This window comes from Camelus bactrianus, chromosome 22 (assembly GCF_048773025.1).
Source record: "Camelus bactrianus isolate YW-2024 breed Bactrian camel chromosome 22, ASM4877302v1, whole genome shotgun sequence".
Lineage (NCBI taxonomy): Eukaryota > Metazoa > Chordata > Mammalia > Artiodactyla > Camelidae > Camelus > Camelus bactrianus.
The window spans coordinates 9,651,476-9,669,126 of NC_133560.1; the positions used below are offsets into that span (position 1 = coordinate 9,651,476).

Sequence of the window (17,651 nt, forward strand, 5' to 3'; positions counted from 1 at the left end):
AAGCCAATCTCCTATTTTGATTTTCCAAGAAACAGGGTGCTTTACTTTCTAAGTTAATTTAATGACAGAACTTTTTTCTTTTGTAGCTCTTTTGTTTTATATAAAATTTACACACACACATACACACACAACCTACTTCATGACAATTTTTTATTTTTTGTCCTTTTCTGGCAGTAAGAACTTAGTGCTCTGAAGATCATAACTTGGGAAATAGATTTATTAAGGGTTTCTTATTGTTTACTATTGTCATTACATACTTCAGGAAAAAAAAATTAAACTTTTTTTTTCTTTTTTTTTTTTTGGAGGCCCCGCTGGGATAAAAAATTAAACTTTTAAATGTTTTTAACTTACTTCAGTGACATCTTCAATGTTCCTTAATTTTTAAAATCAGAAATTTACTTCCCCCATGACTTTTGATCAGACTTCAAGTATTGCTCAGACTTTAAAAAAAAAAAAATCCTAACAAGATGACTTACTTTCCTTCTGAACTGGGTGCGAACACAACCCGCTTACCAGTGAAATAACTTCATTGTCAAGGACAATTAAGGATGGCATACACAGATCTCCTTGTTGAGTGGGTCTCAGTGAACCAGCAGCAAGACGACGCAGCCCTTACAACCTCTCTCACACCCTCTGACTCTGTGACTTGAGACACCAGCCGTATTGCAGCTACGTATTATTTCAAGATCTAGTTGTTACATCACTTACAGTTGAAATATCACTTGCCTAAAATAAATATTTCTTGCAATAAATTAAATCTACTCATGTCTTTTTTTCTCTCTCTCTCTCTTTCCCACAGCGTTGAAACCATGCCACAATGCCCAGAGGTACTGCAGAGGTGGCAATCAATGTGACCCACATCTCCAATGGCCCTGGGGCTTTCTCAGGAGCCCTTCACTGAACTCCGGATGTAAGTTTTAGCTACTGGGACCTAGTACCCCTGGGGGGTCCTGAGCATTACTCTCAGAAGCCCCTACAGCTGGAAGTGTTGCGTATTAGGACTGTTTATAGACAATTAAGAAGCAAAAGACCACCACAGTCCATTTGTCTCAGGACGAGACCTGCTTCTTCTAGTCTTAAGAACACCATACTCAGGTAAGAAAGAGCAGGAATTAAACTTGACAAAAATGAGACATTCTCAGTGTTAAAACGTTTCACATTACAATAAACCCTTTAAAGCTTAAAAATGCAGTTTAAAATATAGATCACATGGTTTCTGGACCAACCCAAAGATAGTACTTCCAATTCACACGAGAGAGAGATTATAATCCCAGAGGCCACCTCCTATAATGCTAGGAGCTAGGGAGGAACCGGGGGACTAAAACTCAAAAGGGGCTTGTTAACCAAGATCCCCTTGTAGAGTGGCTAGAAATGAAGGCTCTCCACTGACAAAGACCCCAAACCAAAGCTCTCAGATACTGCGCTTTCCTATTAAATAAATATGCGCATGTTCTCTTATTTTACTGGACATTTGGCCTCATGCAGATGACCGAACGCTCAGAGCCTGGGCTCAGGCCTCACACGCACACTGAAGGCTACCAATAAAAAGACCTCTGCAGGCCGCATGAGAACCAGGAGTGCCGCCAAAAACAACAGCCCGCTGACATTTACAGGCTTAAATAAGCAACGCACGCCTGCCGGCAGGTCTTATACAACCGGACATCTTTCCATTTCAGTTTGTTCTGCTTTGGCCAAAGAATATATTCTTAACATTTTTAAAATGTTACATTCCCAACCATGGAAGCATAATCTACTTATGGTGAAAATAAATATGTTAAAAGAAAGCTGAGTTAAAAGTTTTATTCATTCAACATCTCACATTACAAATATTTAAAAATTATATGCATACTGGTATAAATAGTCATTTGCAAACTATTTAATAACATTAATTTTCCACTAGCACTTCAACAAATGAACTCTTTTAAAAAAGGAACTGTGTTATAACTTAAGAGTAGAACATACAAAAATAGGAACTTAACGTGAAAATGACTTTAATAAAAAATGAATTACCCTTATTTAAAATGCTATAATAAATACTACAACCTCCCCATACACAGTAAAAACTATATGGAAATTCAGCCAAGTAGTACAATTAACTGACATACTTAAATAACTTTTCCTTCTGATAATATGAGCAATACACTGGAAAAAAAAAAAACATTAGGGATTAGTAAAAACTAGACACCCACTTGCTAAAAGTTTCACTTCCAAAAAATATAACAAAAATCTGATGAAAATTATAAAACCTAATTATACTTTAAATTTTAAAAATATAAAAAATAAAACAGTTGAATACAATATTGTCCCAATTCTTACAATGCTATCAATCACAGTAGCTTTAAAATAAGATAATAAAATAAAGCAGATGACTAAAACCTCTTTTATTCCATTTTTAAAAATAATCTCAAATTTACATTAGTAGAAAGATTGATTTCTGATTCTTTTCTTTAGAAACACCAGCAAGAAAGAGGATTACTCTTAACAGTAGAAAATGACATTTTTAAATGTCTGCAATTAAAAACAAAGAATTACACTGCAAAGATCTTTCAAAAGTTTGAAATAAGTATTGCACATAACTTGAAGTTAACTTGCCACAATTCGTCACATTCAAGTTTTAAATCACCTTTTAACAGAAGATTCAACTCTTCAAAACAAAAAGGGTGAATTATCAAGTCTTTCCAACAGCACTCTCATAAAATGCTAAATTCATTCACTGCAAGTTTTATTTTGCATTCTGCAGAGGTCTGTGTATGGAGAAGTATACATATTATACCAAAGCGTGGGGACCAGAGGGGGAAGGGAGAGGGTTCCTTTACATAGAAAATAATCAGAAACACTTTATTTTACATTGCAAAAATAACCATGTAATTACTCTGTAACTACATTGTAAGTACATGGCTGGTGCCATGCTAGTGCGCGAGAACTACATGCTTGGAAAATTGACGTGACAGCCTAAAATCTGTAAACTAATTACATGTTAATTATGTTTTGAGTTACATGGTAACTCCCAACTACAATCCCATGTAATCTGAAGGACATGTAATCAAGAAAGTTCAGAGTAATAGATAATAATTGTTTATGCCCTGTAAATTGAAGTGTAACCAAATAATCTGTAAACACGCTTGTCACACAATCACAAGTAAATATTAGTAGAATAACGATTTCTTACATTAGTCATGCACACTAACATTACACACCTGGCCCACGGCAGGCGATTTTTTTTTCTTTTTATATAATTTAAAAGAGCAGACATCTCTGAATCAAACACTTAACATCAATTTATTAATATTAAAAATGGCTAAACATTCACCCAAAATGTCTGCGTTATGAATAATTTTAAAAACTTAGTAAGAAGCTGTAGACAATTTCGTTATTTTAAATTTCTACCCTATGCTTACGCATTTAAATTTTTTTTTTTTTAGGAACTACAGTGTTATCTGTCATTTTCATGCGAATTTTTTTTTCATTAATTTGTGACTTTACATAGATTATTTCTTAAATTATAGGTACACCAATAGCTGGTGCTGGGGAAGGAAATTTAAGCAACATGCTTTCTCTTCTCTGCAGACTCTAAAATAGCATTGCCAGTGCACAACATTCATAATTTAAAATGTATGCAGAGCACTGAAATGTATAAAAAGCAGAATATAAGAAAATAAAATTTATTAAAATTATTTATATTAAAAAATGAAGTATATGAAGATCTCTCAGTAATAAAAGTACAAAAAGCTACTCTTTGCAATATGAAAAATTGAGGTATTGCATAAAGAGATATCCCGTCAGTGAAAAGTGTGCCTAAAAATGTTCACTGTTGGAAAAACAAGATATACAAAAGTAGTGCATAACAAGTATACATTATGTGCATGACAAAATAAGTTAGCTACAAAAACACTGTACCGAAATTCAGCAGGTCATGTACAAAGGGAAAAATTATTATTCAAAGCGAGTTCTCAAACAGTGTTATTTCTTGTTAACTCATCACACCTGTTTACTGAGTAGGACCGGCACGATAGCACACCCCAAGCCACCTACAAGCATTTAAGAGAATAAAAAGAGGCAAATGAACATTCCGATTAGAATTATGTAGTTCAGGAGAAAAGAAAAAAAGTCCCTGACCAGCTACACCAGAGCGCCCTCCCCTCGCATGACTGCTTTCTGTATTTGCAGGGGGTTCTTTTTAAAAAGCAGCTCCCTTTCTGGGTCTGACTGTTTGACAGCAAATGCCTCCATTTTGACCTTTGGAACTTAACAGGTATAGAGTTCATTAAAGCCGTTATTAAAAATAAAGGACTGCTTTTCCCAAAGAGCATCAGTAGGGGTCATCAGCCAGGTGGTTCCACCGCAGTGCTGGGGCAAGTCTTTGGTTTTGAAGGATCCAAGACGGTGCTGTTAGGCAGCACAGCTAGCAAGATGGCCATCAGTTTTGTTCTGTTTTGTTTTGTTTCGTGTTTTGCACACTGATTCTAATCCTTTTAACGTCAGATAGGGCGTTTAATAAGACAATGGCAATTAAAATAAAAATTACTTCCGTGACCAGGGCTTCAAGAGACTATTTTAAACTTACCCCTGAAGCATACTGTTCAACACATAATAATGCCTTTCAAAAGCTAGAATTTTATTTATAATAAAGCATGCATTACTTGATGAAGTTGGCACTTCAAACACTGACTATGTCCCATGCTAAGTTCTGAAACTGTAATGTTATTTATTTTATAGGAAGAGTAAGATAAACATACGTACCTTTGCACAGATTTACACAGTTACTTAGTTCAACAGTGCAAAACACTTTGCAACTACTTAACTTTTTTTTAACTTTTTTTTTTTTCATTTTCTATGTTACAGCTAAATTACAGGATACCCAAAGTAACTTTAAATCTAAAAGTAAGCCAATCAGCAGCCAATTCGAATATAGGTTTTGTCTTCCAGTTCGGGCGACACATGTAGCCCAACACAAAATCAAAGTGATATCCTTGAGGTATCTCTAGATCTGTTTTTTGTTTTGTTTTGAACGTCAAAATGGAGAGCAAAGGCTGACACCTGATGAGTGTTAGTAAATTAGGATATAGAGTTTATATATGACAACAAAAATAAAATTTATATATTTGTTCTTTAGAAGAGGAAATGCTAATTTTTCCCACCAGTTGTCATTAATTTTCGCTTTGGTAGGTTTCCTGGGGCTGTGACCAGACAAGTAAGTTTAAAATAAGTGCACTCCCCTCAGTAGTAAAGGTCCCCATTTTTTACATTCTAAATTTGAAAAATTGTTTCAAAGAAAATAAACCTAGCTCTACCTACTTTACTATTTTTTTTTTCTGATGTGGTAGTAACTTTGAGGCATAATGAAATTATATTCCGCCTCTAAACCCTTAAAATTAGTTATAATGCTGCTTCAGTCTTGCTCATGCATTTGTGTTTGCTTTAACATGCTCTTTCCTGTTAATAATGGTTAACTTCCTCCACTGCTGTTACAAGAATTAAAAAAAAAATAAAGGGGATGGAAAAAAAAAAAAAAGAGAGAGGCAAAAAAGATGAAAAGAAAAGAAAGAGAAAGGCAAACGCGCTTCCCTGGGGGGAACCCCGCGTCAGGAGAGACGGATAGTGTTACTGTTACGTGGTTATTTTAATAAAAGTATTCTTATCTGTTATATTATTAACAATAATTTAATTAAAAACCCAAAATACTCTATTGTTTCATTTCTCTTTTAATATTTCTCTCTCTCCTCTAAGAAAGTGTTGCGGGAAGTTTGGATCCTCTTGGTCTCCAGCTAAACAAGAGGAGAGAAACTTCCAGGCAACATGATGGCAATACGAAAAGGGAGTTCATACGCATTGTTTTCAGTGACACGAGAATCTACAAAACACCTATATTATAGGTCATTCCTTCCGTTGGGCTATTGTTAAGTTAACAGACTGCACAAAAGGACATGCCAGGTGAAGAGGTTGAGGAGGGGGTGAGAATTAACAGAAGAGTGCACTCATTCTGAGGCCTGGACACGAGCACTGTCGTCATCCTTTAGTTCCAGCGGAATGAAATATGCCGAGGACGGTCACCGCCTTCCTTCACCAGGGGCTTGTGGAATTCCCTGCCAGCACGAGAATGAATAGCAGCCCAGCAATATTCACAGTAATACTGCAGACAGGTAACATTAGCACAGAAGAAGGGAGCGAATTTTCCCCCACAACGGGCCCCCTGACATTCATCACACAGCTGATCATCCAAGACATATGGCTTAACTTCCACCTGCAATCAAGAGTAAAAGAGAGGAGTTTACATCCATGAAGGGATGTGTGTGTACATTGCTGTCCACGATCTGAATGAGTCTGCGCCAAGCTGCCCAAAAGGAGGGGCCAATAATTCTTTTATCGAAATTAAGACAGTCTGTCTTTTAAGAACCTGGTAATAAGGCTTTTATACCATCATTTTACATTTTTGTCTTATTAAATGAGCACTTTTCAAATGAAGAAAAAAAAAAGATTCCAACAGAAATTAAAAAGTGAAGTCAACTTAATGTTTTAGACTATTATGAGGTTAAACCCACAGGAGAGTTTTCACAGTCAGAAACTGTCACTTTAATTAGTAGATCTGAATTCTCGTCACATGTGGAATTATAATTTAAACAAGACCAACTGAGAGATTCCCTATGCCGCAAAACAGCACTTTAATGCACAAATCAGAGGGAAGCTGCCTGGCTCCTGCATCACAAGCATCTGAGCTGCAATGAGGCCTGGGTCATGGTTTCTATTTCCAGCGTACACGTCTTGGGTTATAATCAGAAACCTCGAACTCGGGGTAAAACAAGATGCAGCCATAGGACTCCTGATCTAAAGCCCCGCTTTGTTTTGTCAGGAAGAAAGGTTTCCTTCAGTCGAAAAGTCAGAGGTGAATTTATAAAACTGAACTGTTCCTGTGTTCAATAGGCCGACCTGTCATTTGAGCCTCTCAAGCATTAAAAATAACCTGGCTTTTAATTCTCCAGCGAGAAAAGGGTTGGTTATTTTTAGTCTTGGAGAGGCTCATGATTGAAACGCCTTTGCACCGAGCTATTCCTACCACTGGTGCCGTCCACTGTTGACAAGGAGTCCTGACAAAGATTAGCCGGGAACAAAAGGAGTGACGTGGGAGGCAGGACAAGCGGAAGTGACTAGAGGACCCGGCGTCTGGCCCCAGGGCCGTCCCATCACATCTCCAGAGTGACAAGAACGCTGGTCAAAGAACTGGATCGTAGAGGAATACGACTTAAGTCTCAGTTTCTAATGGCCAACCTCACAACTCTGAAACCTGTGTTGGAGTGAAGTGGTGAGGCAGGAGGCTGTTTACTCAGATGCACTGTTTTTTAAAGTGTGAATGAAATACAAGGAGGCGTGTGAAGATTACATACTGCAACTAACCTTGCCCCTTCCTCTGTGTTTACAATAGAATCCACACCTTTCTCAATATGATCACAGTAGGGTATGATGACCACTAGGACGATAAACTTCCAGCTGCCAGTGAAGTGGAATATACACGAAATGGAACACGAGCAGCAGGTGTAAGCCGCTACTGACTTGACCGTTTCTACGTACTGAATTGAGAACAGCACCATACAGTCCATCAGTGAAGACTTTTTGAGCACAATGCCTCGGAGAGCTGGACGTCTAAGCAGCCCTGATGAAAGCACCAGTCTGCCGTGAAATAAGGAGCTGACACCAGAATATAAATCATCGCACTGCTTCCTTCATCAAGAAGGTCTTTCAATGTAAAAAAAAATGTCTCATCTGAACTAAACACTGTGTTTACTACTGCAGTGGATTCACATTCTGGTGTAAATTCCTCTCTCTCCACAAACTCGTAACAAGCCATTTACTGACTGGCAGCGGGTTCACAGGCCACACTCTGAGTGGTATTGGTATAAGACAGAGTTCCATCCACCAGAACATAAACCCATAAGAACAGGGACTTCTTGTCCCAGGCGCTAACATATTTGCTGAGTGCTTCAGACACAAAGATAAGAAATTTGTGACTGCAAAGAGAGAAGACACATAGTGGAGCATAGAGCCTCAAATACAATATATTCGAAAACAGAGGGAAGAGTTACCTTTGAGGTTTTCTCCAGCCTTTTGAGTCAGAGGGTAAACGCAACAAAGAGGAATTTAAAGTGAAAATAATGCCAGTGAACCATTACCTAAATTCAGGTGGTAAAACGGGTTACAAATGCAAAGGGTTCAACTTCTTCTACTTAGTCTGTTATGATGAAATATTTCTAAGAGTACAGTCCTAGAAGTGAATTTATTTAATCACCTGTTACACAGTGCATAGGAAACTAGGTCTTGCTGAGGTACTTACTCTCCATATCCCAGGCTTAAAAAGGTCAGATCTCAAGGGCATTCGTGTTTGTACACTTGATAAAACATCGTACGAAGGCCTTGGTAAACATTTATTGAGTGACTAACTGAGTAAGTGAATGGATGGAGGTGATAGCTTAGGAAAGATTAAATGGACTCCAGCAAATTGACTCTAGTGCTCTGGGGAGCTACTCACAAAACGAAGAGAGAGCAGAAATTTACAGCAAACTCTCAGATGCGTTCTAGACCATGCATCAAATGGGCCCTCTAGGTGTAACTGTCAGCTGTCAACATGCCGTCATATAAAACTGCCCCATTCCAAGCCTGGTGACGGCACAGTCAGAAAGCCATTTCAAGAACTTTCCAGAGCGTAGGCCAGGACTTACCCGTTTGTCTATCTCTCCATGCTGCAGCTGCACGAAGCGGGCACTGATAGCAGCGATGTAGCTCTGTTGATTAGAGAATGCCACGCGCCCGGCTCCTTTCGGGTATTTCAGCTCAGGGTCGGTATCAATCCCAGCGTAACACACGCCGCCGTACAGCCGGTCCATTATCATGGCGAGCTCCACTGCACAGGGAAGAGCAAGGGTGTGTGCAATCAGGACAATTCACCTGGCTCACCAAAGCTTTCGTCAAGAGCAGCTCATCTGTCGTTACAGTCGTTATGCAAGTGAAACTAGCCCTGACTACCAGTGGTCCGCTGTGCTCGTCTTAGTAACTGAGGGCAGGGGCCCTGCGGGGTGTTCCACGGACGTTCACTTTGGATCTTCACAACAACCCTGTGAAGCAGGTAGCAGCTTCCTGGGGAAACTCAGGCACAGAGAGGATGCTCAGTCTGTGCAAGGGCACAGTACTTAAGTGACTGTTGGGCTTTGTACCCTGGTCTGCCTGCTCTCTACTATGATGCCGCCATATATTTACCAGTTAACAAGGTACTGCTTAATATAAATAATCATTTGAACACTAGAAAACTGATCACTAGACTCCCTGGGGGTCCTTCTAGCGTATTTCCATCAAAACCCTTTCACCTTCCCTATAGTCTAGCTATTCGCCCATTTTTCATAAAGAAACTTGAAATAATAAATGTATCCTCTCCATGAAATGTTACAATTTTGAAATGGCTTTCTTGTTCATTTTATGTTCTTTATCTCATTTATGCTGTTAAACCTCAAATTATCTGAAATTGGGGGTGACATTTCTTCCGTAAGTACTGCTCTAAAAATAAGATGCGCTGCTGAGAACCCTGTTCCAGTTCAGAGCTCGGTGAATAGCTGCGAAGCACACGAGGACTGGGAAACAAGCAGCAAACACCGTGACCCATAACCTGCTCCTGAGAGACTTCTCTTAGATGACGATGCGACCGGTGAGCACAGCACTCTGCATCCATTATCTCATTTAATCCTCAAACTAACTCTACATAAAGTGCATACTTATAACTCCATTTGACAGATGAGGAAATTGAAAATCAGAGAAATTAATTTGCCCAAGGTTATTCAACTATTAACTGGGACCAGAGGACATGAATTCAAACCCAGACCCTTGATTCCAGAACTTTCACTCTTAAGACATTAACACAAATGCTTACGGAGAATTAATCCCTAAAAAAATCTTTTAAAAATCTTTGTATTTCTTATGGTAAAGGATAAACAGGGGTTTTTGTTTCTTTGTTTAATCATACCAGCTCGCAATGGTCGAGGGACACCACCAACAAATATAGTTTTTCGTGGATCAAGAGGCTGTGAACCATCCATCACAAAGTCACTGTCACTGAGATTCCAAGGCCGAATCTGTACCTGGGGAGTGTGCAAACCAAAGTGTCTCATTCTGAATACAAATAATGGGGGAAAGATGTTTAAAACTATTGCAGAGTATTTCACTTTAAAAATAATCCATATCAGTACAAATGAATAAAACTGTAAAACTAGAAAAGACTTAAAAAGTAGCATGTCCCAACCCTTTATTTCATTTTTAAGAATAAACTAAACCAAAGTGGAAAGTTCAACTTAACTGCTTATTTATTATAAGCCAAATTACTTAACACGTTCATAATTATCTGTAAGTTAATTAGCTATTTTTCAGCTTATTTGGGCCTCCAGTCTACCCAACCCCCCCCCGTACCCACGTAATTTAATTTTGGCATGGTCTTTGACATTAATTAGCATAAAGTACTATGTACACTAGGATCGTGTGCCCAATCCTATGTGCAGGAAAGACAAAATACTCCCAATACTAACAAATCTGTTTGTTCACTGTTTCAAAAAGCATTTCAAAATGAAAATATTGATGCTACTTGCAGTAAACCTTTTTATGATACAAGTGTGTCCATTACATCAGCCAAGAATCAAGTACCTCAATTTAATTGTCCACATTTATTAACTGTTACCAATGTCACACCAAAGGCTGAGGGATTGATAATGGGGTATTCCCAACATGCATGCCAACCAAGTCCCAAAGCCAGAAGGTCCCAAACTTAAATATCTGCGGGGACTGGCAGGGAACAAACAAGTCAAGCAGAAAGAGTCTAGGCCACACAGGAACCCCGGGACAACCCCAAGACACCAAGAGATGCTCCACAAATGACTGCTTGAGCTGAGCCCACTGGCGCCCCCGTTATGCACTCCACCTCATCACCAGGCTCTGGCTGAGTGATAACAGATTACTGGTTTGCCAGATTTGTCAAAACAGACTAGTTGCTACTATTCCTAAAGATTAAAGAAAAACTTTTTCAAAGAGAAACAACACACAATGTACATCTACGTACAGACATAATTCATTTTACTTGGTGAGAGTCCCATATGCAAAATGTTAAGGAGCGTATTGGATAAAACCTTCATCAAAGAGAGGAAGAAGCCAGACAGATACATTTGTTGTTTGAGTTCTATTACTCAGAAAAAATTCAGCTACTTTATATTTATCAAATGCATTCCCAGGGGGAAGTCTTTTAACAGAATGATTTACCAATATTTTAAGTAACAAAAATTTCAATGTGAAAATCATGTCCGCAAATATACAAGACGTCAACGTCAGGAACTTGACAACAACAAAACTTTTCCATTTCGATTCTAAGTACAAACATGTCAATTAACGGACACATTAAGACGTCTGTGGGCTTTTCGGAGCTAATGAATAGAGGCCAAAAACCAGAAGCTATTTTCAAGCTAGACTGCACTTACTGGCTTGTCTTTGATAGTGGGGCTGGATACACACAGGTAGAGTTTTCCATCTTCTTCAATGCATGCATCGATGAGAGCCTGCACAGAGCTTTCGTCTTGAAACAGCAGGAATGCATAGCCTAATAAGAAAGGGGGAAATTGGCTTATATAGTTTCTTTCTTTCTTCTTCTCCTTCTTCTTCTTCTTCTTTTTTTTTTTTTTTGGTAATTCCTCAAGGGAAAGGAAGCATAAAACTAAGGAAGGGAAAAAGAGTAGGAAGAAAAACCCCCAAAAAACTAAAACTGAATCCCACCCAAAGTCTGATAATTCAATATTCAGTTCAGTTTGGTATGATCTTGAAACCTCTTTTAGAACAAAATTAAATCTGAATTGAGAGTATATAGTAAGCAGAAACTTTAAAGAGACATTTAGGAAAACGTAAGTTTAACAATGAAAAATTATACAGTGAAAGTAAACACTTATGAAAAGAATATAGGGATAAACTGTACACGGATGTTGAACCTTGAGAATTACCTTTAGGAGGAAAATAGGATTTGCTCTCTGCTTTATGAGGCCAGTCCACGATCAAAGGGCCAAAGCGACGGAAACTAGCTGTGATCTCATCTAACGAACGACAAACCAAAAAGGTAGACTTAAGTATTTTTATCATCACTTTTAGAAAATAGTTTAGCAAAAACAGTTAACATTTTGCACATTTGCCTTCCCCCTCTTTTCCTTCCTCCTCCTATCTGTGTGAATGCACTAATCTATCTATCCATCCATCCATCCATCGCATCTATCACCTTCTTCTGACACGACTCTCTCGCCAAAACACAACTGCTGGTACCTACTCAAAGCAAGGTCACCCCCTTATGTACCACCATATACACTCCTTTCAATCAGGAAATCAACATTCATACAACACTCTTACCCAATTCACACACTCCACCCAATTTTTAAACTATCGCAATGATACCTCTTTTTTTTCTGATCCAGAATCCTATCCAGAACCATGCCACGTTTAGATGTCATGTCCCTAGGGCATCAGTCTTTTTCAGGCAGTGTGCCACGGCTCCTCACTCTTTCCCGTCTTTTACGTACCTGACAGCCTTCAACCATACAGGCCATCCGCTCTGCAGGATGACTCTCAACCTGGGTCTGCACTGCTTCCTCACGCCAGGACGCGTGCTATGCATTCAGAACAGGAACACCACCACAGTGATGCGAGGTCGCCCTGTCCCTTCACTGGGTGTGTTAACCTTGACCCACTAGTCAGGTTGATATCTGCCTGCTGTCTCCACCAATGAGAAACCATTTTCCCCTTTGAATTTGATTAATATGCTGTAGGGGAACATGGTGTTATCCATCAATATTCTGTTCCCTCGTTAGGCTTGGCGTCCACTGAAGATTCCTGCCTAGATCAGCTACCACGACGATAAATGCCCAATGCTGATTACCTATTTCCAATCTTTCTACATTTAGTAGTTACTACTATGCAGTAAGAAAGAGTCTTCCCTTCTCCCCCATTCATTTACTCATATATTTATGTGTATCAGTATGGACCTATTTTATTTAATGGGTTATAATCTGATTCTCTCCTTATTTATTCTGATGCTCAGTTTGTCCCCAAAATTGTCCCTGACTTGGCCAGTGGGAGTTCCTATGTCCTCTGTCCTATCCCCATCCTTCTGTAAGTGCTTCCACACTTTCTGACCCAAGGCTTTCGTCTTCTTGTTTCTCTACCAAGAATCAGCTTTTTTTTTTTTAAATTCTTAAGTCCTGGTTCCTTTCAGTAACAAAAGATAGTTAGAAACTAATATCTGGGTATTCCATACACCCATGGCTAGTGGGCATTTATTATTTCTAAGTCTTCTCAGAGGACAAAGCTAGGAAATATATGAGTATACACACGGACACATTTATAACTACTTCTGTATCTGTATGTGTGTTTATAAAAATGAGTTCATACTGACACCTGCAAGTCTACTCCAACGTCTCCCAGTTTTTTCTAGCCTTCCCCCTTCCCATGTTCGTGAATTCCCTCCTCGTGGAGAGAATCCAAGCTCCCAACATCCTCAGTACGTTTGCCCACTTGATCAATGGGACCAACCTTTCAGCTAGGAGACCCGGGCAGTCTCCTCCACCTTCCCCCTCTGCACCCCAGCCCTTGTTCCCTCGCTGCCCTGATCTATCAGACACCACGCACACTTCTGCCGAAGCCGCTGCCCAGGCCCCCTCCACCTACACACCCACGCCCCCCTCCACTGGGCACCCTTTCCCCCCTCACCAGTCCTCCTCCTTGGACACCAATGTCTCTGAGCCTTATGAGGTAGGAAAAGGAAGGGCATGTGGGACGGGCAGGGAAGGCTTCATCACATTTTACTATGAATTTAACCAATACCAGCCATGCTGTATTATACAGGAGGCAACTGATGAGTAGACGCTAGGAAAATAAATTTCCAGGGTATTTCTGGAAAGAGTAAGCAAGCATGTGTGGATACGACCTGGGAGTAGGGAGGACAGAGGAACAGAACGAGAGATGAGAAATATGTTCTGTACCATTTAGCCCATGTGAGATTAGTAAATAGGGGAATGATGTCAGGGTGACCTGGACACTATACTGGTCCACAAATGATCTCTCCTAAGCAAGGCGGGCGAGCATGGAGGGAGAACTACAACCTTCAGCAGGAAAGGGAAAAGCCCCCAGCTTCTGTGATGTGCAGAAGCCCCCTCGGCTCCATCATAAGGAAATTAAAAATGAGCACAGCAACCAAGGCTCTCCTGCCAGAGAGGTGCGTGCCCAGCCTCGCAGGGCTCCTGTCTCCTGGGACATGGCACTTCCTCAGCTGCTCAGAGGTCCAGTTTTGTCTACGCTGCCCCTGAGCCAGCAAAGCCAGGATTTCTGCTCTGTTGGTTTTGTGTACTTTCAGTATTCCTTGAGGCAGCCTCTAACCATGCTGAGCCACTTGCCTGAATCATCCAGGTTATTTCCAAGGTACTAATTCTCTTTTTGTTACTGCTTCTGGTAAAAAATTCATTAGGTTTTACGTGCTCTGCCTCTAACCCCATTTCCCCCATGAACTCTGTAATTCTCAGTGCACAATTCTGCAGAACACAATACTCTTCAGGAAGACGTATTTCACACTTTAGTAGAGAGGCCTGCCCACCTACTTGCTACTGTTATCAACACACTTGGTTTCGAGCACATAGCAAGATGACTAACACAATTTCCATTAATTTTGCTCAGCTTAAACCACGTCATCTGCCAAACTGGCAAATTCACTGGTGCCTCTAGGAATTTTAGGAACGATACACTTAAGATTGCTCAGTAATTCTCTGAAAAAAATTTAGACTATCTAGGCCAGAGAAAGAATTTATTCCAAGCAAGGTCAGATAAGATTCAGCCTTCGTTTTTTTGTATATAAGCATGTTAATTTACTCATCAAAGTCCAAGCAGGGCTCAGGAGTGTTAAGGATCTGACCTCAAAGGGTCAAAAAATTGACCCTGGTCTGTTATTACCCTAGAATCCATTACAGTAAGAAAAGTGAGGATTCCAGCTAGAGAAAAGAGAAGGCCACACCCAGGACCAGTATTACTGGAGTGGACAACACTGTGACCAGAGGTTCAGCCCAGGATGAACACTCTGAACAGAAGCTACACTTCCTGAGAAAAGGATGGAGACTGATTCAGTTTGGCCTGATATTTCAGCATAGCTTCCTCCAGGACATTTTATCACAGACCGAAAAAAAAAACCCCGAAATCTGAGTTTATTTTTCAATCCTTGGCTGTTTGAAACCATTTTTGTCTCAACTTTCCAAAAGATCGATCACCTTAAGGAAAACACGGTGGCTCAGTATGTTTAATCCCAATCTAAATGGGAGATTATTAAACCTTATTATTAGACACTAAAGATTTTTAGAGAAAACTCTTCTATCCTCCATCAACATTTCTCTCCCTTTCCATTCAGGATCCAAGACAAAAGAGATCAGGGGGTAAAAAGCAACCATAGATACACGATTGCTATCAGGTCTGCTCCTTTGATTTTCTTTGGGGTCACTTAGGCCCACAGGTGACAGCTAGTCCTTTACATCCTTTTGTATGCTCCTTACTCAGGTCTCAGCTCAATTATCACTTCCTCAAAGAGGATTTCCTTAACCACCTCACCTCTCAAGTCTTCCCGCATCGCTATATCACATCGACCTGTTTTCTTTTCAGAACTTGCTCTCTAATATTTTCTTGCATATTTATACACTTTCTTATCTGCCTTCCCCCACTAGAATGTCAAATCTATCCAAGAAGGGGCTTTCTATCTTGTTTACTATTGTAAACAAGCCTCAAAACAGCACATGGCATTTAGAAAGCATGTAAAATATTGGACAAGTGAAAAAATACTCACAAAATGATGTAACTCAAGATTCCCTACAACTCTAGGTTATGTTTTCAAAAATTCATGCTGAATCTAAGATTTTACGCTTTTAAACAATTAACTGTACATTTAAAAGAGAGCTCATAAAAAGAGAGAGGAAAATGCATAACTGAATTAGGCCAAGGCAGGACACACAGAAATGCAGTTAGCGTCTGTTTGCCCACAACAGAATCCTTGAGAAGTTTTCCCAATGATGTGCACTCTTTGTCATTTAATCCAATCACTTGCTTCAGCTGGTTCCCAAAGTCATGTTCCCCTTCCTTGTGTGAACTAATCTTCCACACTATGATCAGAAGATCTGACCAGAGAACAATGCAATCAAAACCAAACGCCCGGAGCCAGATAAGATGGCCATTATACTAACAGCAACCATTACTATGCGTTACCTATACACGGCTCTTTGTAAATATACCTTCATCGATGTCAGGAGGTAATCCGCCCACAAACACCTTGCGAGAATATCGTTCCACTCTTTCTCCATTCTGGTGAGTGAAGCAGTGAGGTGATCCCAGGCCACTATGAAGAGGTTGATCCCCACGGCCATCATCCAAGAATCCATCTTCCATTGGAAACAGTGAGGACTGACCTGGAACAGAAAGCAGGAAAAAAAAATGCTAACAGAAAATGCTCCTTGCCACTGATCATCTTACACAAGAAACAAGGAAAGCAGGAGACTCATTAAAGCTTTTCTTTTTCTCACTGAACAACAAATCACTTAGATACGCTCTTGAATTTCCATCACCTTAAAGTCCCAACTGAGTCAGAGAGAAAGGACATGGTTAAACAGAGGCTGTTCAACTCTCCCCACTGGGCTCCAGACACTTCAGCGAGGTGGAATGGCAGTACAGTAGGAGAGAGCACTCTTTTGAAGGCAGCCGGCAGCAGACGGCACTGCCTTGGCAGGGTCCCATGGCCACAGGCAACTTGGACGTGTACACTAAGTATTAAATTTGACTATCAGATGCTAGATCATTTAAATGTCTTTAAAACATCACATAATATAGCCTGCACAATTTCCTCTAAGAATGTCCTTAAAATAAACATCGATTTTTTTTTTGAGGGGGAGGTAATAATGTTTATTTATTTATTTGCTTAATTTTTTTTTAATGGAGGTACTGGGGATTGAACCCAGGACCTCGTGCATGCTAAGCATGCGCTCTACCATTGAGCTATACCCTGCCCCCTAAACAAGTCAATTTTTAAAGTGAATACGCATGTTGATTTACCTAACTGATGGGATATTATCAAAACCCACTTAATGCTGTTACCCAGCTTTACAGTCTAGTCTTACAAAATTTAAGAGCTTTAGGCATGCAAAAGCTGTTTTTTTTTTAAGTTGAGCAATTATCAGCTGCTACAGGTGGTATCTAATTCTAAAAACTAGTCATCACGCTTGCTGTTAGAAAAATCCTATCATACAGAATATAAAAGCAGAAAAGACCAGAGATGCCGGTGTGGTTAATATCTTTCCCGTACTTACCTCCCAGCAAAATACAAATTTATAAATCATAAGCAAAACAAAGAACTACAGATAACTGTAGACTCTCTCTCAGGCACTGTTTGGTCACTTTCCCAGCTGCAGATTTACTTCTAGGTACTACATAAGGAATTTGTTAATGGATCCTGCAGAAATGTATCTTAGGTTTTCTTCCTTTATTGAAACATTCCAATGTCTTTCTGTCACCACACTTGTCTTCCTTTCAACTTTCATTATTAAACACAAACAACCACCGCTTATTTGTTACGAATT

At 39.7% G+C, this 17,651-nt stretch overlaps 1 protein-coding gene across 4 annotated transcripts in view; it reads right to left on the reverse strand.

The window, feature by feature from the left end:
- Positions 1-1,785: 1,785 nt before the first annotated feature.
- Positions 1,786-17,651, reverse strand: part of CPEB4 (cytoplasmic polyadenylation element binding protein 4) — a 62,484-nt gene continuing 46,618 nt past the window's right edge. For all 4 annotated transcript variants that reach the window (XM_010972274.3, XM_010972273.3, XM_010972272.3 and 1 more), the window contains 6 exons: positions 16,314-16,487; positions 12,009-12,098; positions 11,496-11,614; positions 10,001-10,115; positions 8,709-8,890; positions 1,786-6,241 (listed from right to left, as the gene is read on the reverse strand). In XM_010972274.3, coding sequence (XP_010970576.2) covers positions 6,014-6,241; positions 8,709-8,890; positions 10,001-10,115; positions 11,496-11,614; positions 12,009-12,098; positions 16,314-16,487 — 908 coding nt within the window. In that variant the 3' untranslated portion in view covers positions 1,786-6,013. The remainder of the gene's footprint in view (positions 6,242-8,708; positions 8,891-10,000; positions 10,116-11,495; positions 11,615-12,008; positions 12,099-16,313; positions 16,488-17,651) is intronic.